Source organism: Trachypithecus francoisi, unplaced genomic scaffold, assembly GCF_009764315.1.
Source record: "Trachypithecus francoisi isolate TF-2019V2 unplaced genomic scaffold, Tfra_2.0 Lachesis_group14, whole genome shotgun sequence".
In the NCBI taxonomy this organism is placed as follows: Eukaryota; Metazoa; Chordata; class Mammalia; order Primates; family Cercopithecidae; genus Trachypithecus; species Trachypithecus francoisi.
The window spans coordinates 61,147,760-61,172,883 of NW_022681459.1; the positions used below are offsets into that span (position 1 = coordinate 61,147,760).

Genomic DNA, 25,124 nt, shown 5'->3' on the forward strand with positions numbered 1-25,124 from the left:
GCAGAGCAAGACTCTGTCTCGAAAAAAAAAAATTATTGTGGCAAAATGCACATACAATTTCCCAATTTTACCCATTTTTCTTTCTTTCAAATTTTTCAGTTCAAAGGGCACCTGTGCATGATTGGTACATGAGTAAACTGCTCATCATGGGAGTTTGGTGTGCAGATTATTTTGTCACTGAGGTAATGAGCCTAGTACCTGAGAGCTGGTTTTTCGATCCTCACCCTCCTTGTTTCAGCCTCCAGTAGGCACCGGTATCTCTTGTTCCCTTCTTTGGATCCATGTGTACTCAATGTTCAGTTCCCACTTATGAGTGAGAATGTATATATATGTATTTTTTTTTTTTTTTTTTTGAGAGGGAGTCTTGCTCTGTCGCCCAGGCTGGAGTGCAGTGGCCGGATCTCAGCTCACTGCAAGCTCCGCCTCCCAGGTTCACACCATTCTCCTGCCTCAGCCTCCGAGTAGCTGGGACTACAGGCGCCCGCCACCACGCCCTGCTAATTTTTTGTATTTTTTAGTAGAGACCGGGTTTCACCGTCTTAGCCAGGATAGTCTCGATCTCCTGACCTCGTGATCTGCCCACCTCAGCCTCCCAAAGTGCTGGGATTACAGGCGTGAGCCACCGCGCCTGGCCAGTGAGAATATAATTTTTTTTTTTTTTTTGAGACGGAGTCTCGCTGTGTCGCCCAGCCTGGAGTGCAGTCACCGGATCTCAGCTCACTGCAAGCTCCGCCTCCCGGGTTTATGCCATTCTGCCTCAGCCTCCCCAGTAGCTGGGACTACAGGCGCCTGGCTAGTTTTTTTTTTTTTTGTATTTTTTAGTAGAGACGGGGTTTCACCGTGTTAGCCAGGATGGTCTCGATTTCCTGACCTCGTGATCCGCCCGTCTCAGCCTCCCAAAGTGCTGAATTACAGGCTTGAGCCACCGCGCCCGGCCGAGAATATAATTTTAAGCATCTTATTTTATTCTGAGTCTCACTCTATCGCCCAGGCTGTAGTGCAGTGGTGTGACCTTGGCTCACTGCAACCTCTCTCGCGCGGGTTCAAGCGATTCTCATGCCTCATCCTCCCGAGTAGCTGTGATAACAGGTGTGCACCACAACGCCTGGCTAATTTTTGTATTTTTAGTAGACACGGGAGTTTCACCATGTTGGCCAGGCTGGTCTTGAACTCTTGGCCTCAATCGATCCACCCACCTCGGCCTCCCAAAGTGCTGGGATTACAGGCATGAGCCACCGAAACTCTATACCTGTTAATAACTTTCCATTCCCCAGACATTGGTGACCACTGTTTTACTTCTGTCTCTATGAATTTGACTACTAGGCACTGCATGTAAAGTGGAATCATATAGTATTTGTCTTTTTGTATCTGGCTTATTTCACTTAGCATAATGTCTTCAAGGTTCATCCATGTTGTCACATGTATCAGAATTTCATTCCTTTAGAAAATTGAATAATATTTCATTGCATGTATACACATTTTGTTTATCTACTCATCCATCAATCGATATTTGGATTTTTCTACCTTTTGGCTATTGTGAATAGTGCTGCAATGAACATTGGTGTACAAATAACCGAGTCCCTGCTTTCAATTTTTGTTTTTTGAGACTGAGTTTTGCTCTGTCTCCCAGGCTAGAGTGCAATGGCGCAATCTTGGCTCACTGCGACCTCTGCCTCCCAGGTTCAAGCGATTCTCCTGTCTCAGCCTCCTGAGTAGCTGGGACTACAGGTGATTGCCACCATGACCACTAATTTTTGTTGTTGTTGTTGTTCTGAGATGGAGTCTCGCTCTGTCGCCCAGGCTGGAGTGCAGTGGCGCAATCTCGGCTCACTACAAGCTCCGCCTCCCGGGTTTACTCCATTCTCCTGCCTCAGCCTCCCGGGTAGCTGGGACTACAGGCGCCCGCCGCCACTCCCGGCTAATTTTTTTTTGTATTTTTAGTAGAGATGGGGTTTCACTGTGTTAGCTAGGATGGTGTCGATCTCTCCTGACCTAGTGATCCACCCACCTTGGCCTCCCAAAGTGCTGAGATCACAGGCCTGAGCCACCGCGCCCCGGCCATGCCCGGCTAATTTTTGTATTTTCAGTAGAAAGGAGGTTTCACCATGTTGGCCAGGCTGCTCTCTTAACTCCTGACCTCAGGTGATCCGCCTGCCCCAGGCTCCCAAAGTGCTGGGATTAGAGGTGTGAGCCACCACACCTGGCCTCAATAGAATATTTAATAACATCTTTCAAAAAGATGAGTATTTTTTTTAATTGCCAAAATGTGAAGTTTTAAAAATTTTAATTTTTTTTTCTTTTTTTTTTGAGACGGAGTCTCGCTCTGTCTCCCAGGCTGGAGTGCAGTGACTTGATCTTGGCTCACTGCAACTTCCATCTCTCAAGTTCAAGCAATTCTCCTGCCTCAGCCTCTCAGTAGTTGGGACTACAGGCTCTCACCACCATGCCCAGCTAATATATTGTTGTTGTTGTTGTTTTTTGTATTTTAGTAGAGACAGGGTTTCACTATGTTGACCAAGCTAGTCTCAAACTCCTGAGCTCAGGCAATCCACCCACCTTGGCCTCCAAAAGTGCTAGAATTACAGGCATGAGCCACCATGCCCGGCCATTTTTTTAAGTTCCAGGATACATGTGCAGAACTGTGCAGAATGTGCAGGTTTGTTACATAGGCAAATGTGTGCCATGGTGGTTTGCTGCACCTATTAACCCATCACCTAGGTATTAAGCTCTGCATGCATTAGCTGTTTATCCTGATGCTCTCCCTCCCCTTGCCCCTCCAAGATGAATATTTTAATAAAAATGTTTGTTCTAACCTTGTAGGCTTCCTACTTTCAACTTTGTTTCCTAGGAAAATGTAGTATTTAGTGACAACCATTCAGAACCAATGGAGTTTAAAAATTGGTGGAAATATAAATCAATATTACATAGTGACAGATATTTTTTTTTGAGACAGGGTCTTCTTGCCCTTGTCCCTCAAGAGTGTAGTGGTGTGATCATAGCTTGTTGCAGCTTTGGGCCTCGGACTCTTGGGCTCAAATGATCCTGCCACCTCAACCTCCTATGTAGCTGGGACTGTATGCATGCACCATAACACCTAATATAATTTTTTTTGTAGAGATGGGGATCTAGCTATGTTGTCCAGGTTGGTCTTGAACTTCTGGCCTCCAGTGATCCTCCCACCTCAGCCCCCCGAAGTGCTAGGATTACATGCATGACCCACTACACCTGACCAGTCACACAAATTTTTATGTCCAGAGTAATTCTTACCAGTATAATTCTAGATCTTATGACCTTAAATTAAATACCCTAAATGGTATTTCAATTAGGGTATTGTATTTAAGGTCATAAGATCTAGAATTATTTTTCAAGAGCTCACTGAAACACGGAGAAGGAGGGGTGTGAACCATTTGGTCATCTACTTCAGTGGCAGCAGTTGAGCACAGTTTCACATGAAAGACAAGGCAGCCGTGGAATTGCTAGAGTGGTTGGTGTTTCAGAAGTGTAAGGGCTGCTAGCCACAGGTGTCATGGGGGCTGAAGACTGGGCCAGGGCTGCTTCCAGATGCAGCCTCAGACAGCCCAGATCTCTGCTTTACATATGCTGAATACTTATGACTTTTTTGGATGAAGTACCTCTTAGTGGAGTCCAAGCTGTGAGCAGGGTGACTGTTCTTACATGTAATATGCTGCAAATTATAGCTTCATTATTTTGAATTATTTGATATGAAATATTTCAACTGGATTAGAAATCCATTCACATTATAAGAAATTTTATGTTTGTTGGTCAGCCATGGTGGCTCACGCCCATAATCCCAGCGCTTTGGGAGGCTGAGGCAGGTGGATCACCAGAGGTCAAGAGTTTGTGACCAGCCTGGCCAATGTGGTGAAGCCTGGTCTCTACTAAAAAAATACAAAAATTAGCCAGATGTGGTGGTGCACACCTGTAGTCCCAGCTACTTGGGAGGTTGAGGCAGGAGAATCACAGGAGAACCGCTTGAACCTGGGTGGTGGAGGCTGCAGTGAGCTGAGGTCACTGTACTCCAGTCAGGGCGACAAAGCAAGACTCGTCCCCCCGCCCCCCAAAAAAGAAAATTCACATTTGTTAGTTAAAGGAAGAGTTGCTAGATTCTTTGTTGTTGTTGTTGTCGAGATGGGGTCTCACTCCACTTGGCCAGGCTGGAGTACAGTGGCACAATCACTGCAGCCTTGACCTCCTGGGCTCAGGCAATTCTCCCACCTCAGCCTCCTCAGTAGCTGGGACTACAGGCACATGCCATCACACCTGGCTAATTTTTGGTATTTTTAGTAGAGATGAGGTTTTGCCATGTTGCCCAGGCTTAGATTCTTTAAATTTTACTTCAATGATAAAAATTATTTTTTCAGTTTTTAAGAAATGGAGTCTTGCTCTGTCACCCAGGCTGGAGTACAGTGGCATGATCATAGCTCAATGCAGCCTCAAACCCCTGGGCTCAAGTGATCCTCCTACCTCAGCCTCCTGAGTTTCTGAGATTACATGCATGGGCCACTGCACCCAGCATAAATTATTGTTTTAAAGATTTATTTAACATAAAGTGAACAATTTAATGGTTTTCACAGAGTTAGACCATCTGTCACCACTATTGAGTTCTACATTTTCATCACCTAAAAAAGAAACTCTGGGCCGTGTGCAGTGGCTCACGCCTGTAATCTCAGCACTTTGGAAGGCTGAGGGGGAAGGACTGCTTGGGCCCAGGAGTTTGAGACCAGGCCTGGGCAGTATGATGAAACCCTGTCTCTACAAAAAGTACAAAAAAATTTAGCCAGGCATGGTGGCTTATGTCTGTAGTTCTAGCTACTTGGGAGGCTGAGGTGGGAGAATCACCTGAGCCTGGGAAGTCGAGGCTGCAGTGAGCCGAGATCACACCACTGCATTCCAGTCTCGGCAACTGGAGTGAGACCCTGTCTAGAAACAAAAACAAAAACAAAACACAAAACAACCCAGACAAACAACAAAAACCAAACCCCAAACCCCACAAAACTCTGTACCTGTTAGCAGCCACTCTCCATTTCCCCTGCCCTCAAGCACCTTGTAATCACTAACCTACTTTTTGTCTGTATGGATTTGCCTCTTCTGGACATTTCATTTAAAGGGACTCCTGCGACAGCCCTCTTTTTGTGTCTGGCTTCTTTCCCTTAGCATAATGTTTTCAAGATTTATTCATGTTGTAGCATTAACTATTCCTTTTTTTTTTTCTTTTCTGAGATGGAGTCTTGCACTGTTGCCCAGGCTGGAGTGCAGTGACACGATCTCAGCTCATCGCAACCTCCGCCTCCCGGGTTCAAGCGATTCTCCTGCTTTAGTCTCCCGAGCAGCTGGGACTACAGGCTCGCGCCACCATGCCTGGCTAATTGTATTTTTAGTAGAGATGGGGTTTCACCTTGTTGTCCAGTCTAATCTCAAACTCCTGACCTCGTGTTCTGCCCACCTCGGCCTCCCAAAGTGCTGGGATTACAGGCGTGAGCTACCGCGCCCGGCCTACCTATTCCTTTTTATGGCTGAATATCTTAATGTATGGATATACCATATTTTATCCATTTCATCAGTTCAATGGTAATGTATTTTTTCTTTTCAGATTGGGGGTCTTGCTATGTTGGTTAGGCTGGACTCAAACTTCTGGATTCAAGCGATTCTGCTGTCTCAGCTTCCTAAGTACCTGGGACTACAGGGAATGTGTCTGTCTCAGGCAATTCTGCTGTTCAACTTCTCAAGTACCTGGGACTACAACCACTACTGTGCCTGATGGTACATTTTTGAACAGTCCTAAAACTGGTTTAACGTATACATTTTTTTTTTTTTCTTGAGATGGAGTTTCGCTTTTATTGCCCAAACTGGAGTGCAATGGTGCAATCTTGGCTCACTGCAACCTCTGCCTCCCAGGTTCAAGCCTCCCAAGTAGCTGGGATTACAGGTGCACACCACCCGGCTAATCTTTTGTATTTTTAGTGGAAACGGGGTTTCACCATGTTAGCCAGGCTGGTCTCAAACTCCTGACCTCAGGTGATCCGCCCACCTTGGCCTCCCAGAGTGCTGGGATTACAGGTGTGTGAGCCACCGTGCCCGGCCTGGTTTAACTTTTTCTTTTTTTTTGAGATGGAGTCTCGCTCTGTTGCCCAGGCTAGATTGCAATGGTGCAGTCTTGGCTCACTGCAACCTCTGCCTCCTGGGTTCAAGTGATTCTCCTGCCTCAGCCTCCCGAGTAGCTGGGATTACAGGCATGCATCACCATGCCTGGCTAATTTTGTATTTTTAGTAGAGACGGGGTTTCTCCATGTTGGTCAGGCTGGTCTTGAACTCCCGACCTCAGGTGATCCGCCCGCGTTGGCCTCCCAAAGTGCTGCGATTACAGGCGTGAGTCACTGCGCCCGGACAACTTTTTCTTTTTTGAGATAGGGTCTAGCTCTGACTCCCAGGCTGGCGTGCAGTGGCACGATCTTGGTTCACTGCAGCCTCAACCTCACAGGCTCAATAAATCCTCCCACCTCAGCCTCCCTAGCAGCTGGGACTATAGGTGTTACACTACCATGCTTGGCTAATTTTTGTATTTTTAGTAGAGACAGGGTTTCACAATGTTGCCCATGCTGGTCTTAATATCCTGGACTCAAGCAATCCACCTGCCTTGGCTTCCCAAAGTGCCGGTGTTATAAGAATGAGCCACCGCGCCTGGCTGATTTTAAGTTTTTTATCACCTACTTGTGTAAGAAGAATCTGAAGACATTATCGCTAAAAAGTCTGGAGCAGGTATAGTGTATAGGTGTTTCAGCCTGATAGCAGAAAACTCAGAGGTTCCCAGAAGTAAGCTCAAATCTTTCATTAACATTTTAAGAATTATTTTTTGGGGACATATAACATTTAGGATGGATGTGGTGACTCATGCCTGTAATCCTAGCACTTTGGGAGGCCGAGGCAGGCAGATCACTTGAGGTCAGGAGTTGAAGACCAGCCCGGCCAACATGGTGAAACCCCATCTGTACTAACATACAAAAATTTGCTGTGTGTGGTGATGTGTACCTGTAATCCCAGCTACTCAGGAGACTGAGGCAAGAGAATTGCTGGAACCTGGGAAGCAGAGGTTGAAGTGAGCTGAGGTCACACCACTGCACTCTAGCCTGGGCGACAGAGCAAGACTCTGTCTCAAAAACACAAAACAAAACAAAACAAAAATGGCTGGGTGAGGTGGTTCATGCCACCCTATCTCTACTAAAAATACAAAAATTAGCCAGGCGTGGCAGGCAGCTGTAGTCCCGGCTACTTGGGAGGCTAAAGTGGGAGAGTCGCTTAAGCCCAAGATGGCTACACTTACGATTCATTATATGGTTGACAAAGTTCAAATATTCCTAATTTTGCAACTTGATCCTATTTCCCCACAAAATCCATCCTTCATAAAATGTGCAGGGCTATAGTTTACAGTCTTGAGTACTATGCAGACTTTCAGTCACTTTTGTGTCAACCAGTTTAACAGGCTGGATCAAATCCATCAGATTCTTCCTCTATAAGACTGATACAATCATTTCAAGTTTGCTATCATGATTTTGAGACAGCAGCTAATGAATAGTTTGTAAAATATTTTGTAAAACCAGATGGTCTCATGTTTACACTAAACAGACTGTAAACTCTAGATTCTAAAGTAACACACACACACCATACACTTCTATATTGTTTTATAGTTGTTTTTTTTTTTAAATGACAGTTACAAATGCTTTTCCCTTGATGCGGAATGATGTATCTACTTTCAGTGAATAGTAATGCCTTAAAAAGTAACAGCATTTTGTCTAAATTGAACTTACATAATTGCACAAAAGTCATGGAAAGCATTAAGAAATGCTAGTAAAGATTGAAGTTTTCTCAGATTCTTGCGCAGCAACTCCAAGAAGCCTTAGACCCAATCAGTGGGTCCTCTGATTCAAACAATAATGATGCTCGAACTCAGTGACACACAGGCAGAGAACAGCAGCACAACCAGGAGGACCTATGCAGTTTGTAACAGTGAAATTCTGCTCTACTGTTAAGGTTTAATGATGCATTCATTCATCTTTTCATTAGGAGCATAAAAAACACCTCAAATTATATTTTCTCAGGCTTAAAACTTGTTTGGGCTATGGATTCTACTTCAGGAAACAACAATTAAAAAAAAAAACCACAATCACACCATAAAAACCTCTTCTAAGCAGGTTCCTTCATGCTGCTACTGTCTGTTGGGCCTGCCTAATTTTCTTTTCTTTTCCTTTTTTTTTTTTTTTGAGACAGAGTCTAGCTCTGTCGCCCAGGCTGTAGTGCAGTGGCGCTATCTCGGCTCACTGCAAGCTCCGCCTCCTGGGTTCACGCCATTCTCCTGCCTCAGCCTCCCCAGTAGCTGGGACTACAGGCGCCCGCCACCACGCCCAGCTAATTTTTTGTATTTTTAGTAGAGACAGGGTTTCACCGGGTCAACCCGGATGGTTTCGATCTCCTGACCTCGAGATCCGCCCGCCTTGGCCTCCCAAAGTGCTGCTAATTTTCTAATAGACACACAAACGAATTACATTCTCGGCTATCAGACACTAGTTGAGGGACAGCAGATAGGTTCTAACTCAAATTCTAACTGTTTTATTGGCAGCAGTTATTGGAAACACTGTTACAAAGGACTCCAAGGTCACTGCTGGACTGGTGAACAGCTCACTGTGCTTTCTTCTCCATCTCTGACACGGGAACAGGAGGGGGAGAAGCAGCATTTGTGCTTCACATTTGTGATCTTTGTATTATTAACAAAGCTGAACAGCATGTGGGTATGGATATTTGGAAAGACATAACAAAGGTATATTTTTCTGTTTTAATGAGTTGCAATGTCTTTATATGGAGGTTTAACATGTTTTATTTGGATCTTAATCTCAATTAAGACAGTACTTCTATGGTGAAGGTTGTTCCCTTTCTCACCTTATAAAAACTGAGAAAAAAGCAAGGTATTGAAAGAAGATGCACACAGGGTACTTTCAGTTACTCTCAGAAGCATTTTCCTAACGTGGATACTATGATTATGAGAGGAGGTGAGTTCTCACTCCAGTTTTTCTCTTCTTTTTTATTGAGACAGGGTCTTGCTCTGTTGCCCAGGGTGGCATGGAGTGGCACAATCATGGCTCACTGCAGCCTTGACCTCCTGTGCTCAAGTGGTCCTCCCACCTCAGCCTCCTGAGTAGCTGGGACTATAGGTGCACACCACCACACCTGGCTAACTTTAAATTTTTTTGCTGAGACAAGGTCTCTCTATGTTGCCTAGGCTGGTCTCAAACTCCTGGGCTCAAGTGCTGGGATTACAGTCGTGATCCACTGCACCCAACTTTACTCCAGTATTTATACTGTTATATTTCAAATAAAGAACACAGTCTGTTTCCTAATTATGGAGACAAAATAGTACTTCCTGAAATAAATACATAAAAGTATATGACACTGGATATCCGGATATGTTTCCTTCATTTAGATGGTATTGTTAATGATCTAACCACGTACCTTCAATTCAGGGAGAAAAATTCCAGTGGTAACATTTGAGTAATTTTTTAAAGATTTTTAATAGGAGTGACTGGTAGAGATATTATTTATTATACTTAGAACTAAAGGCTCAGCTGGGCACGGTGGCTCACGCCTGTAATCCCAGCACTTTGGGAGGCCAAGGTGGGCAGATTACAAGGTCAGGAGATCAAGACCATCGTGGCCAATATGGTGAAACCCTGTCTCTACTAAAAATACAAAAATTAGCTGGGCATAGTGGCGCGTGTCTGTAATCCCAGCTACTTGGGAGGCTGAGGCAGGGGAACTGCTTGAACCAGGGAGTCGGAGGCTGCAGTGAGCCGAGATGGTGCCACTGCACTCCAGCCTGGGTGACAGAGTGAGACTCTGTCTCCAAAAAAAAAAAAAAAAAAAAAGACTCTGTCCCCCCCTCTCCCACAAAAAAAGAACCAAAGGCTCAACACAAATGATAATTGTTCAATGTGATGGATATGCTAATTGTTCTGATCTGATCATTATATATTATATGTATCAAAACATCACTATGTACCCCATAAATATGTACAATTATATGTCAATTAAACACTTTAAAAAGGCCAGGTGCGGTGGCTCATGCCTGTAATCCCAGCACCTTGGGAGTCCAAGGTGGGCAGATTATGAGGTCAGGAGATTGAGACCATCCTGGCTAGCATAGTGAAACCCCATCTCTATTAAAAATACAGAAAAGTAGCCGGGCATGGTGGCATGTGCCTGTAGTCCCAGCTACTCAGGAGGCTGAGACAGAAGAATTGCCTGAACCCAGGAGATGGAGGTTGCAGTGAGCCAAGATCGTGCACTGCACTCCAGCCTGGGTGACAGAGTGAGACTCTGTCTCAAAAACAAAAACAAAAACAAAACAAAACAAAACAAAAAAACCTTAAAAAAAAAAAAGCTAATATAAAGCCCTTACCTTAAAACTCTGAATTTATCTTATTCACTTTGTACCCTTACAAGTTTATGAACTTGCAAGGCAGTTGAAAACTATGGTAAGTCTTCAAGTCCCAGCTTTATTAAATGTAAGAGATCAGCAAACTTTAATCTAAATTTTAAGAATTTTAAGATATATTTGGAAACATTTTATTTCTGAAGTATATTTTAATTATTTGGAAAACTGACTTAAGTGGAATGGGTCATTTCCCGACATTAGAAAAATAAAATTATTTGATATCCAATAACAATAGCCTTCTCTGTATAAAAAAAATAACTAAAGGGAAATGTGGGGTATGTCTGTGGCAAGGCTGAGAATGAATAAGATCACACACAGCACTGTGCATAATTATCTGCTCAACAAATCCTGAATATATCAGACAGCCCATAATATTGCTATGAGAGTCTGATTCAAATGCTTAGCTGCTATAGTTAGTTAATCTGGGACTCAAAGGACAATATACCTGGGCCAGGGACTAAAAGTCACCAGAAGAATTCCACAACATGGCCGGGCGCCGTGGCTCAAGCCTGTAATCCCAGCACTTTGGGAGGCCGAGACAAGCGGATCACGAGGTCAGGAGATGAGACCATCCTGGCTAACACGGTGAAACCCCGTCTCTACTAAAAAAATACAAAAATTAGCCAGGCGCGGTGGCGGGCGCCTGTAGTCCCAGCTACTCGGGAGGCTGAGGCAGGAGAATGGCTTGAACCTGGGAGGCGGAGCTTGCAGTGAGTGGAGATGGCGCCACTGCACTCCAGCCTGGGCGACAGAGTGAGACTCCGTCTCAAAAAAAAAAAAAAAAAAAAAAAAAGAATTCTACAACAGCCTTTCTGCCTACCAGTAACATCTATAGAACTTGACTAGAATCTAACCAGAAGTCTGTTTCATGTCCAAGCATGCTGCCATACATACAAGCCACCTAGGCTTTTAGCTAGAAAAGTTTAGACCATAGACAATGATACAGGAGGCACGGTGGCTCACGTCCGTAATCCCAGCACTTAGGGAGGCCGAGGCGGGTGGATCGTGAGGTCAGGAGTTCAAGACCAGCCTGGCCAACATCGTGAAACCTCATCTCCACTTAAAATACAAAAAAATTAGCCGGGTGTGGTGGCAGACACCTGTAATCCTAGCTACTCGAGAGGCTGAGGCAGGAGAATCGCTTGAACCTGGGAGGCAGAGGTTGCAGTGAGCTGAGATCTTGCCATTGCACACCAGCCCGGGTGACAGTGCGAGACTCCATCTCAAAAAAAAAAAAAAAAAAAAAAAGATACGAGAAGAAAAGGAAATTCCTTATTCCTGGATTATAAATGAACAAAGGAAACACAATCCAAGGAAAGGGCTGTTGGGGGCACAGAGCCTGAGAAGTGGGAAGCCAGAGTTGTGGAGTTGTTTCCCTCCCCTTCTTTTAAGAAGTAGCGCTGGATTGAGAAATTGGAGGGAGGTGGGAGGGTGGGTATGGGGGATGGAGACTCCAGCTGTGCAGCCTCCATTCTGAGAGCTGCTTAGATAAGGTGCGCAAAGCCAGGCATTCCTGGGCTAGCACTGTCAGGATATGATTTGTATCACTTTTGTTTTCACATTATCTGTCTCTTGAGGAAGTCACTGCCTGTCTGCTTTTCACTGTGTACCCTGGGTTTCCCTGATAAGATAGGCAAACTTCCAGCACTGCAGAGATTGTTAATCCCTAGCTTGTGCTTCCCTAATACAAATTATTTTTTTAAGAAACCCTCAAATTTGTGTTCTAACACTTGGCATGCTTTATACATCTTGAGCTCATATCCAGGTTTAAAGGAGGTGAACATACTGGTTCTTAAAGCTTCCCTCTATCACAGAAGCTCCTAAATAAGCTATCTGTGGTAATCTAGCCCTGTTCACCTTGCAAATTGAGTTGTTGTATAATTGTATCCAATGTTTGTTTTTAAAGAAATATGACTCTTACGCCAGGTGTGGTGGCTCATGCATGTAATCCTAGCACTTTGGGAGGCTAAGGTGGGCGGATTGCCTGAGCTCAGGAGTTTGAGACCAGCCTGGGCAACAGGGTGAAACCCTGTCTCTACTAAAATACAAAAAATTAGCTGGGCGTGGTGGTATGCGCCTGTAGTCCCAGTTACTCGGTACGCTCAGGCAGGAGAATTGCCTGAACCTGGGTGGTGGAGGTTGTAATGAGCCGAGATCGCGCCACTGCACTCCAGCCCAGGTGACAGAGCAAGACTCTGTCTCCAAAAAAAAAAAAAAAAAAGAAATATGACTCTTTACCACTGCACTCCCAATGCTAATATCAGAGAAAGATAGGAATCATAGGATATTTATGGGTATTTGGTAGATTCCGTATTTTGTTTCTATTAGCACTAGAGGAAATCACAGAATAACGGGTACTTCTCTGAAAACTGGGCACCACTACTGTGACTCGTCAGAGTGACAGGGTAAGTAAGTAGAGGATCTGCTTCTGCGTAGCACAACAGCTACAAGGCTAACCCTTGAGGGTCAGTGCATCAAGCATCTATAGAGGGAGCAGGGATGTCTGGGAAAGAAATCATTTTTTTCTTTTCTTTTTATTAATTTTTGAAGCCATCATTAAGAAATCATCTTTAAATCGAAGAGAAAAGATGGCAGGATGTCAGGATTTTTTTTTTTTTTTTTTTGAGGAACAGTCTCGCTCAGTCACCCAGGCTGGAGTGCAGTCGCATGAGCTCAGCTCACTGCAACCTCCAGCTCCCAGGTTCAAGCAATTCTCATGCTGCAGCCTCCCAAATAGCTGGGATTACAGGCATGTATCACCACACCCAGCTCATTTTTGTATTTTTAGTAGAGACAGGGTTTCACCATGTTGGCCAGGCTGGTCTTGACCTCCTGGTCTCAAGTGATCCACCTGCCTCAACCTCCCAAAGTGCTGGGATTACAGGCGTTGAGTCACTATGCCCAGACCTGATGTCTGGATCTTTAGTATATACATATACAATTTTCTTTCTCTTCCATTTCCTTCTTTATCAAGAATCTAAACACTTTCCAGGTCTCAGGCAGCCAAATGGGAAGAAAAGCTCAAAAGTGTTTTTTGTTTGGTAGGTAGCTAGTGTTGCTGGAACCTGGACTGTGGGTGACTAGTAAGACTGCAGGACACCAGTGCCCCTGAGGGCTCATATGGCTCCAGTAGATATGCAGGATCTAGAACAGGTAGGGAGGAGTTACAGAAGGTATGTATTGGCCACCCACAATCACCGACAGATGAATTTTCACGTAGGCAGAGACCTTGGTAATTACCTAAAAATACAGGGATCACACAAACTTCTTATGATATTGGGTGGATCTCAGCAAAAGTATAGAAAGGGAAAGACTTGAAAGAAGAAGTGAAATTTCCGTATGTTTAAATGTGTTAACTGGAATGCATGGATATATGTAACTAAGACCTTTATGTTTAAAAATTAAAATTGCTCTGGTCATTAATTCTATAGAATTAATGTTACCAAAGCTGCAGTAACATACTATTCAAAAATTCATTTTTCCAGACTTCTAACTGCTTAAAACAAAAAAACCCCCCCCCACACGATTACATACATTCACACAGCTGCTATGCTCCCAAATGGAACACATATATTAATGCATACACAGAGGCACTCAGAAAGCACACGTGCAGGGCTGCCAGCATACACCCATCTTGAACCTGAGGTGCATGTGGGCCGTAGTGAAGGTCAAGAAGCCCGGCTGCATATCTGTTCAATGTCATTCATCTCTTTGGGACAATCTGCAGAGAGGATGAGAGGTGAGTCCTGAGTCACCACTACATCATCCTCGATTCGTACACCAAGACCCCGAAACTTCTCTGGGGCATCTCTGTCATCCTCTGGAATATAAATGCCTGTGAAGTAGAAAGAAGAACACGCTGTTCAGGAATGACAGTAACTGGGTGGTTTGGGGCAGGTAAGTTAACCTCTGGGTTAAAATTCCTTCCTCTGTAATACTGGATCTTTATGGTACCTACCTAGTAAAGCTGTGAAGATTAAATGAGATAATACATGTCAAAGTGCCTGGCATACAATGGTCAACACATGTTGGTATCATTACTAAAATTATTATTGTGGTTACCTATATTACAAGCTCAATACAACTATGGCAATGCTGATCACGATTCTGTCATATTCCAGTGGCTCAAGCAGGCCAGTAAAGTTACTTAATTTAAAAGTACGTCAATATATGTGGGGTACAAGCAGATTATATAAGTGCTTTCTTCCCCTGCCTAAAAGTCCCCTGGAAAAAGAGCACTTTGCAAAAATAAAGACAAAATATATTTAAACTGTGTGAAAAGAAACATTTAGAGATTATTAGCCTTGACAACTGGAAGCTGCAGAAATAGTCATTATAAGGTTTAAATATATCTGATGTGTATAATATAAAGTAAAAGAGAAACTGAAAGGCCGGGCGCAGTGGCTCAAGCCTGTAATCCCAGCACTCTGGGAGGCCGGGACGGGCGGATCACGAGGTCAGAAGATTGAGACCATCCTGGCTAACATGGTGAAACCCCGTCTCTACTAAAAAAATACAAAAAGGCCGGGCGCGGTGGCTCAAGCCTGTCATCCCAGCACTTTGGGAGGCCGAGACGGGCGGATCACGAGGTCAGGAGATCGAGACCATCCTGGCGAACACGGTGAAACCCCGTCTCTACTAAAAAATACAAAAAAACTAGCTGGGCGAGGTGGCGGGCGCCTGTGGTCCCAGCTACTCAGGAGGCTGAGGCAGGAGAATGGCGTGAACCCGGGAGGCGGAGCTTGCAGTGAGCTGAGATCCAGCCACTGCACTCCAGCCTGGGTGACAGAGCGAGACTCCGTCTCAAAAAAAAAAAAAAAAAGAGAAACTGAAAGACTTTAATGTATATTTGGAAAAATGTAGGAACCCCAGGTACCCTTTCTAATCATGAAGTTAGACACACACCAGGGCTTTTTATATTAAACAAGTTGTAAACTTCCTCCACTATCCTCACAGATCCTGCTCTACGATTAAAAAACAGAAAAAGACCAGCAAAGGAAAACGGAGCGCAGTTAAGGAAGCGCTTGTGTACCAACCAGATTGAACCAAACGATATAGCTATGGCCACAGATAGCAATGTATGACTGGGTTCAAAGGGTGGCATAAAAGACATTTCACAGCCATAATTTATATAGAGATTACAATACTTGAAATCTAAAATTTAGATGAGTTTTCAAAACAAAACCAGCATCAGTATTTAACCATCAACTCTGACAACATCAATCTTCACACACCACTGTGGCCACTGCTCCTCTTCAGAATCCTGCTCCGCACCCAGGACCATTCAAGTTAGGTAATGCATCCAATTGTTAGCTTTCTCTGAAGCTTACGAGGAAGGCGTTGGGTACTAATGAGTGGGATGGTGCTGGGTAGTTCAGTGCAGCTTGCAGAGGTGTTGAAACTGAGAGCATAGTGTGTCTGCCTGTTTCTCTGCACGCAAGCACCGGGGGCTCTGGAAGCTTGAGCAGCCCCCAGCTACCAAATGGGAGACCAGTACAAACTGTCCCTGGGAAAGGCAGGATTTAAAAAGATTCATTTCTTAATATCTATTCATTTCTATGTATCTATATATAGGAAGTATTCTCCATCAGTTGTTCATTGGAGGAGTCAAATTGAACAAATTGTGTGATGTTAAATAAGAATACGAAAGATAAATGTAAAATAAAATTATCTTCCACACTGGAGAGACTTTTTTTCCTGTCTCTTCTAACTTAATTACGTTGGTTGAAGTACAAACAAACAATGTGGCTGGGCATGGTGGCTCAGGCCTGTAATTCTAGCACTTTGAGAGACCGAGATGGGTGGATCACCTGAGGTCAGGAGTTTGAGACCAGCCTGGCCAACATGGCGAAACCCCATCTCTACTAAAAATATAAAAATCAGCCAGGCATGGTGGTGGACAACTGTAATCCCAGATACTCAGGAGGCTGAGGCAGGAGAATCTCTGAACCTGGGGGGCGGAGGTTGCAGTGAGTGAAGATCACACCACTTCACTCCAGCCTGGGCGAAAGAGCAAAACTCCATCTCAAAAACAAACAAACAAACGTTTACTTCATAGTACTATTATAACACCTCTCCTTACCTGGCTCAATTGTGATTACCATCCCAGGCTGCAGAGGGAGAGAACGCGGCATGTCTGGAGTGTCATGGACATCCATCCCGAGGTAGTGGCCAACATGATGAGGGCAGTATTTTCGAGCAGCCTGGAAAAGATAATTATCACAGTATCATTAGAGCAATGACCTCTAACGGGGAATGCTGGGCAAGTATAAATCAGTGAGATATGTGTTATTATCTCCCCCATGGTTCTGCCACTTCAGTTTAATCCCTCCTTGGGCTAATACTTAAAGGCACCTGAAAAACTGCAACCTCTTATATGCAGTTCTGCCAATGGCATTCTCATCAATCCACACTTCCATTCCCACTATTTAATATACTACATACATGCTGACTTGGGTAATCCCAACTAATGACTGTGGCAAATGAAAGTCTGTTTTCTTCAGTACCACAGGAAAGGTAAAAATAAAAGAAAGAAAAAAAAATCTCTTTTTTTGGGAAAGAGAGGATGACTATTACCACAGTTCTCTTTCCAATGTTCCTTCACACATCCCTCTCAGAAATCCACTCTGGAGACCCTAAATATGTCACAGCAACTTGTGGAGAAGGCATACTTTTGGGCACGTACCAGCTTGGGTATTTCTTTTTTTTGAGATGGAGCCCTGGTCTGTTGTCCAGGGTGGAGTACAGTGGTGTGATCTTGGCTCACTGTAAACTCGGTCTCCTGGGTTCAAGCGATTCTCCTGCCTCAGCCTCCCCAGTAGCTGGGATTATAGACTTGTATCACCATGCCCGGCAAATTTTTGTATTTTTAGTAGAGACAAGGTTTCACCATGTTGGCCAGGCTGGTCTCGAACTCCTGACCTCATGTGATCTGCCTGCCTCAGCCTCCCAAAGTGCTGGGATTACAGGTGTGAGCCACTGTGCCCAGCCAGCTTGGGTATTTCCATCAGTTAGTTAAAGATTTGTTGGCCCAAGCAACAGCCAATTTACAGCTTCATTTTTATTGATAATAGAAGTCCTAGAAGCCTTAACTTGTAGGTAGGAGATGCCTAATGGTCTATCTGACTTGGGCATCTAGCATCTTAATTTTAAAGCTGAGGTTTTACATTTTTACTGAACATCATCACATTTTGGATGCAGAAAAAAATTCACTAATGACATGGCCTTTGGGAATATTGCTGAAGTCTCAAAAATGTCACTTAAACAAATACTTTCTCCTTTGACCTACAGAATAACCCATAAAGGGATTAAAAGTTAATCTCTCTCTCTCTTTTTTTTTTTTTGGACACAGGACCTTGTTTTGTGGCCCAGGTTGGAGTGCAGTGGTGCGATCACAGTTCACTGCAGCCTTGAACTCCTGGGGTCAAGTGATCCTCCCACCTCAACCTCCCAAGTAGTGTGTGTGTGTGTGTGCCACCACACCTGGCTAACTTTTTTTTTTTTTTTTGAGACGGAGTCTCGCTGTGTCGCCCAGGCTGGAGTGCAGTGGCGCAATCTTGGCTCACTGCAAGCTCCGCCTCCCGGGTTCCCGCCATTCTCCCGCCTCAGCCTCCGAGTAGCTGGAACTACAGGCGCCCGCCACCGCGCCCGGCTAGTTTTTTGTATTTTTAGTAGAGACAGGGTTTCACCGTGTTAGCCAGGATGGTCTCGATCTCCTGACCTCGTGATCTGCCCGCCTCGGCCTCCCAAAGTGCTGGGATTACAGGCTTGAGCCACTGCGCCCGGCCGCTAACTTTTAAATATTTTGTAGAGACAGGGTCTTGCTATATTTCCCAGGCTTCTCCTCATTTCTTGTTTCCTTTTTCACCCTGTCTACACCAGACTTCATTTTATGTTTTCTGAATACTGAGCTAGTTATGCAGCATGTAATGAATCAGAATGTGCTGCCATCTTCTGGAAGAAATAAGTACTGACTTCCTTTGTTTTAATCTGTGTTAAAGCTAAATCCCTCTTATAGATCACAAAGATGATTTCTAAATCTTTTCTTTTTACTTAAAAAACCCCGTGTGTGTATGTGTATATATATATCTGTGTGTGTGTATATATATGTGTGTGTATATATATCTGTATATACATATAGATAGGTCTCGCTATATTGCCCAGGCTAGCTTCAAGCGATCCTCCTGCCTCAGCTTCCTAAACTACCGAGATTACAGGCATGAATCACTGCATCTGTCCCATTTCTAAATCGAGTTAGCTTTATATAGGGTAAAAGCCTAGCAGCTTGCTAGGTGTTCTTGAGAACTGGGGTCAAGAGAAGTGAAATACCTTGAAGACATTATTTTCCTTAATGTTCTTCATGATTCCCAAGTCTTTAAGCTTCTGTCCTATCAGGGTCAGCATCATGCTGTAGATGTTCTCCAAGCTTGTCCCAGGGAAGCAGAGGGCCAAACAATCTCTCTGGATCTCTAGAACAGCTTCATAGAGTTCTGCCTGAGGTGCAGTGAACCTAGGGATGGGAAAACCAAATAATCTGAACTTAGATAATCTGATACTCTAAGAAGTTTGCTACTAAGTTTGATTAGAAAAGCCCCAAGATGCTGCTGCTGGGGCACTGTTGATGTTTAATAAGTACCAATCTATCAATATGGCCAGGAGCTCAATCATGTCCTAGGTGCTCAGCAGGAAGGGCAACAATCCTTCAAGCTGGAGCAGCAACACAGTCTCTTCTTCAAATGGTCAGGAGAGACATGAAGTAGGGCCAGAAGAAGCACCCAGCCACGACTGCAGTCAGTGGGCAGACAAGGCTCAGCCGTGATCCTGTCTAATCCCTTACAGCACAGACTACCATTAAAAAAAAAGGCAGGAAAGCCTAGGGACCCACTTCTGACAGGTGAAGCAGATACCATGGGATAAACTAGTCAACATCTGGGCTACTAGTAACATACTAGCACTTAAGTGTCTTTAGAATAACAGTTTCTTTAGCAATTATGAGATAAAAAAGTGACCTGGGATAATATATGATATGTATTCTCACATGCTATTGATAGGAGTGTAAACTAATACAGCCAATTACATCAAAGGCCTTAAAGATGCTCATATAACTAGAGCTTATAATTCTACTCTAATATATCCAAAGAAAATATTTGAAATTCAAAAAACCTTAATGTACTGAAATGTGCACTGTAATTTAATAATTGTAAATTATTAGATGAACTCTAAATGTCCTCTAATAGAAGAATGGTTAAATATAATAGCATAAGGAACCCATAGCATAATGTACCCATACCCCACCCCACCACAGTATTACTAAATAATAATTTCTGTAACATTTTTTTTTTTTTTTTTTAAAGAGACAAGGTCTCACTATGTTGCCCAGGTTGGTCTGGAACTCTTCAGCTCAAATGATCCTCCTGCCTTGGCCTCCCAAAGTGTCTTTATATACACTAAAATGCATACATTTGAATGGTACAATTTTGACAGATGCATGTACCAAACCTATTGAAGCTGAGGACAGTGAACTCCTAAATTCTTCTGAGTCTTCACTGCCAGCAGAAGCGGCCCTTCCGCCCCTGTCTGAGAAGGCTAACCCTGTTTTCCTGAAAACCTGTAGGTATGTCCCTTGAGGTAGTTGCCTTGGTTCTTCTAGTCCCAGCAGTCCTCAAGTCCCAGCAGGCTCCAAGTTAGGTAGAAAGTATGACCCACGAGGAAGTCCACTCCACTCCAAAAAGAACTGCATGAGGGGCCGGGCGTGGTAGCTCACGCCTGTAATCCCAACACTTTGGGAGGCCAAGGCGGATGGATCACCTGAGGTCAGAAGTTCGAGACCAGCCTGACCAATATGGAGAAACCCCATCTCTACTAAAAATACACAATTAGCTGGGCGTGGTGGTGCATGCCTGTAATCCCAGCTACTCGGGAAGCTGAGGCAAGAGAATCGCTTGAACCTGGGAGGCAGACGTTGCGTTGAGCCGAGACTGCACCATTGCACTCCCACCTGGGCAACAAGAGTGAAACTCCATCTCAAAAAAAAAAAAAAAAAGAACTGCATGAGGTTTCCAATTTCTGACAGACAAAAATCTGGGAATATGGGTGGGAATGAATATTTACGGTGTGGGATAATGGTAGAAGGAACATAGTTGCATCAGGCAACGTTACTGATATGGGTCCACTCATCAGAGATTCTGGATTCAATGTTGTAGCTGAAGGGGTCAGAAAAGTTCTAACAGCTTGGTTGCCTGGCTGGCTGAAACACAAACCAAAAGGTCCTCCACAATACATAAACATAAACGCCACAACTGCTTTGGTATACTGGAGAAGGAATTCTGCCTCAGGACTATAATATAAACCCTGCCTGAGTTTGGACTGAAGTCTGCCCTATAGATTTGGACGCAAGCCTTATACAGAGCATTTCCATCTCCCCCGAAAGCTTCCTCATGTTCATTTCTTTTTTTCCTTTTTTGAGATGGAATTTCGCTCTTTTGCCCAGGCTGAAGTGCTGTGACCTCGGCTCACTGCAACTTCTGCCCCTACCGGGTTCAAGTGATTCTCCTGCCTCAACCTCCCAAGCAGCTGGGATTATAGGCGCCTGCCACCACGCCTGGCTAATTTTTGTATTTTGAGTAGAGATGGGATTTTGCCATGTTGGCGAGGCTGGTCTTGAACTCCTGACGTCAGGTGATCCACCTACCTTGGCCTCCCAAAGTCCTAGGATTACAGGCGCGAGTCACCATGTCCATTTCTAATCAATATCCCTACTTTCCGAGGCAAATGCTGTTGTGATTATTTTGACCTTAGTTTGCCTAATCTAGAACATCATATAAATGGAATCATATAATATATACTATTTTGTGTCTGGCTTCCTTCACTGAGCATAATCTATGCTCTGTGCACCACTGCACTCCAGCCTGGAATGCAATAATCTATGCTCAGTGAGGGTAGAAGGATGTCTATGCAGTACATCCATGGTGTTGCTTCAATCAGTAACAAAAAACATTCAATCAGTAATTAAAATGTTCTTTTTTATTACTGAGTGGTATTCCATTGTATGAACAGACCACAATTTGCATATTCATTCTCCTGTTGATGGGACATTTTGGTTGTTATGCTATTGTGAATAAATGCTGTTATGAATGTCCTTGTGCAACTCTTTTTGTTGAGAAATGTTTTCATTTCTCTTAAATACCTGGAATTTGGCTGGGCATAGTGGCTCATGCTTGTAATTCCAGTGTTTTGGCAGGTCAAGGCAAGAGGATCGTTTGAGCCAAGGAGTTGCAGACCAGCCTGGGCAACATAGCAAAACCCTGCCTCTATAAAAAAACAAAATATCAGCCAGGCATGGTGGCATGTGCCTATAATCCCAGCTACTTGGGAGGTTGAGATGGGAGGATTGCTCTCTGCCTCAGCCTCCCAAGTAGCTGAGATTACAGGCACGTGCCACCACGCCCAGCTAATTTTTATTATTTTAGTATGGACAGGGTTTCACCATGTTGGTTAGACTGGTCTCAAACTCATGACCTCAAGTGATCCACTCGCCTGGGCCTCCCAAAGTGCTGGGATTACAAGTGTGAGCCACTGCACCTGGCCTTTTTACAATGTAGTTCTATTCTTCCAGCTGGATAATTGCTTTTTTCTTTTTTTTTGTTGAGATGGAGTCTTGCTTTGTTGCCCAGGCTGGAGTACAGTGGTGCAATCTCCACTCACTGCAAGCTCCGCCTCCCAGGTTCATGCCATTCTCCTGCCTCAGCCTCCCAAGTAGCTGGGACTACAGGTGCCCACCACCATGCCTGGCTAATTGTTTTTATATTTTTAGTAGAGACGGGGTTTCACCGTGTTAGCCAGGATGGTCTCGATCTCCTGACCTTGTGATCTGCCGGCCTCAGCCTCCCAAAGTGCTGGGATTACAGGAGTGAGCCACTGCACCCAGCCCCAGCTGGATACTTTCTATTTATCTTCAAGTTTGCAAACTTCTGCAGCCTCCAATCTACAGTTAAGTCCACCCAGTGAATTTCCTATTTCAGTTAATGTACTTTTTGGCTTTAAAATTGTCATTTAAAGATTAAAATTTTTTTATTGTAAAACAAAACACAGATATAGAAAGTCAAACAAATCAATCAAACATAAACCTTAAGAAATTATTCGGTGGCTCTATTAGAAATACAAAAATTAGCTGGGCGTGGTGGCACCCGCCTGTAGCCCAGCTACTTGGGAGTCTGAGGCAGGAGAACTGCATGAACCCGGAAGCTGGAGGTTGCAGTGAGCCAAGATTGCACCACTGCACTCCAGCCTGGGCAACAGAGTGAGACTCCATCTCAAAAAAAAAAAAAAGAAAAGAAAAAAGAAAAAAAAAGAAATTATAATAAGGTGAATACCAGTCAGACAAAAAAATAAAAATAAAAAAAAATAAACTTGGCAGACTATCCCAGAAGACCCTTCTATAGGTCCCAGGATAATTACAATCGTACCAATAAGTAACCCTCATCCTAACTTTTTTTTTTGAGATGGAGTCTCGCTCTGTTACCCAGGCTGGAGTACACTGGTGTGATCTTGGCTCACTGCAACCTCCACCTCCCGGGTTCAAGTGATTCTCCTGCCTCAGCCACCCAAGTAGCTAGGACTGCAGGCACCTGCCACCACGACTGGCTGATTTTTTTTTTTTTTTTTTTTTTTTGGTATTTTTAGTAGAGACAGGGTTTCACCATGTTGGCTAGGCTGGTCTCAAACTCCTGACCTCAGGTTATCCACCTGCCTTGGCCTCCCAAAGTGCTGGGATTATAGGTGTTAGCCACCGTGCCCAGCCTTTTTTATTTTGGAGATAGAGCCTTGCTCTGTTACCTAGGCTAGAGCGCAGTGACGTGATCATAGTTCACTGTAACCAAAAATTTCAGGGGTCAAGTGATTTTGCCACCTCAGCCTCCTAAGTAGCTGGGATTACAGGTGTGCGTCACCATAGTTGGCCAATTTTTTGCATTTTTTGTAGATACAGATGTCGTGCTGTGTTGCCCAGGCTGATTCTGAACTCCTGGCCTCAAGTGATCCTCCTGCCTCAGCCTGCCAAAACACTGGGATTACAGGTGTGAGCCACCACACTAGCCGTATCAGTTTGTAGTCAGTTAATTGTGATTTTTTATTTGTGTGTACTGTTATTTACACATGAATTTATTTATTTTATTATTATTATTATTTTTATTTTATTTTATTTTATTTTTTTTGAGACGGAGTCTGGCTCTGTCGCCCAGGCTGGAGTGCGGTGGCCAGATCTCAGCTCACTGCAAGCTCTGCCTCCCAGGTTTACGCCATTCTCCTGCCTCCGCCTCCCAAGTAGCTGGGACTACAGGCGCCCGCCTCGTCGCCTGGCTACTTGTTTGTATTCTTTAGTAGAGACGGGGTTTCACCGTATTAGCCAGGGTGGTCTCGATCTCCTGACCTTGTGATCCGCCCGTCTCGGCCTCTCAAAGTGCTGGGATTACAGGCTTGAGCCACCGCGCCCGGCCTATTATTATTTTTTTAAGATGGTCTCACTCTGTTGCCTAGGCTGGAGTGCAGTAGTGCAGTCACAGCTCACTGCAGCCTTGACCTCTGGGCTCATGTGATCCTCCACTTTAGTCTCTCTAGTAGCTAGGAGTACAGGCCCATGCTACCATACCCAGCTAATTTTTTTCTTTCATGATTATATATGAAATGCTTCACAAATTTGCATCTCATCCTTGCATAGGGGCCACACTAATCTCTGTATTGTTCCAATTTTAGTGTATGTGCTGCTGAAGGAAACACTTTTAAAGTTTTTTTGTAGAGATGGGGTTTTGCCATGTTGCCCAGGCTGGTCTGGAACTCCTGGGCTCAAGTCATCTGCTAGCCTCGGCCTCCCAAAGTGCTGGGATTATAGGATGAACCACAATGCCTGACCGAATTTATAATTTTTATTGACATATAATTCATTTATCATAAAATTCCTTCACTTAAAAAAGTGTACAATTCAGTGGTTTTAAGTATATTCACAATGTTGTACAACCATCACTACTACTAATTCCAGAAAATTTTCATTACCATCTCCTCCAAATCTTGTATCTGTTAGCAGTCACTCCCTTTTCCTTGCTTTTTTTTTTTTCTTTTTACAGTTGGGGTTTTGCTCTTTTGCTCAGGCTGGAGTGTACTGGCTATTCACAAGCTTGTTCCCACTACTGATCAGTACAAGAGTTGTGACCTGCTCTGTTTCTGATCTGGGCCAGTTCAGCCCTCCTTAGGTAACGTGGTAGTTCCCCGCTCCTGAGCAGATACCATATTGATGATGGACTTGTTGCAGACACCTAATCAACATAGTGGACTGCAGCTTAGAACCCTTGGACTCAAGTGATCCTCCTGCCTCAGCTTCCTGAGTAGCTGAGACTATAGGTGCATGCCACTATGCTTGGTCACTGTGGGGTTTTTTTCTTTTTATTTTTTTTGTGACAGGGTCTGGTTCTGTCACCCAGGCTGGACTGCAATGGTGCAATCTTGGCTCACTGCAACCTCTGTCTCCTGGGCTCAAGCAAACCTCCCACCTCAGCCTCCTGAGTAGCTGGGACTACAGGCACGTGCCACTATGCCTGGCTAATTTTTTTGTATTTTTTGTAAAGACCGGGTT

General features: G+C 44.2%; 1 protein-coding gene and 1 non-coding gene across 8 annotated transcripts in view; both read right to left on the bottom strand.

Annotated features, from left to right (window-relative positions):
- Nucleotides 1-13,873: 13,873 nt before the first annotated feature.
- XPNPEP3 (X-prolyl aminopeptidase 3) overlaps nucleotides 13,874-25,124 on the bottom strand; it is a 69,333-nt gene continuing 58,082 nt past the window's right edge. For all 7 annotated transcript variants that reach the window (XM_033233836.1, XM_033233833.1, XM_033233832.1 and 4 more), the window contains 3 exons: nucleotides 18,830-19,010; nucleotides 16,584-16,704; nucleotides 13,874-14,336 (listed from right to left, as the gene is read on the bottom strand). In XM_033233836.1, the coding sequence (XP_033089727.1) occupies nucleotides 14,170-14,336; nucleotides 16,584-16,704; nucleotides 18,830-19,010 (469 nt within the window). In that variant the 3' untranslated portion in view covers nucleotides 13,874-14,169. The remainder of the gene's footprint in view (nucleotides 14,337-16,583; nucleotides 16,705-18,829; nucleotides 19,011-25,124) is intronic.
- On the bottom strand, nucleotides 24,171-24,274 carry LOC117096826. Its single transcript, XR_004442661.1, has one exon. It is a non-coding gene; the product is annotated as a U6 spliceosomal RNA (small nuclear RNA).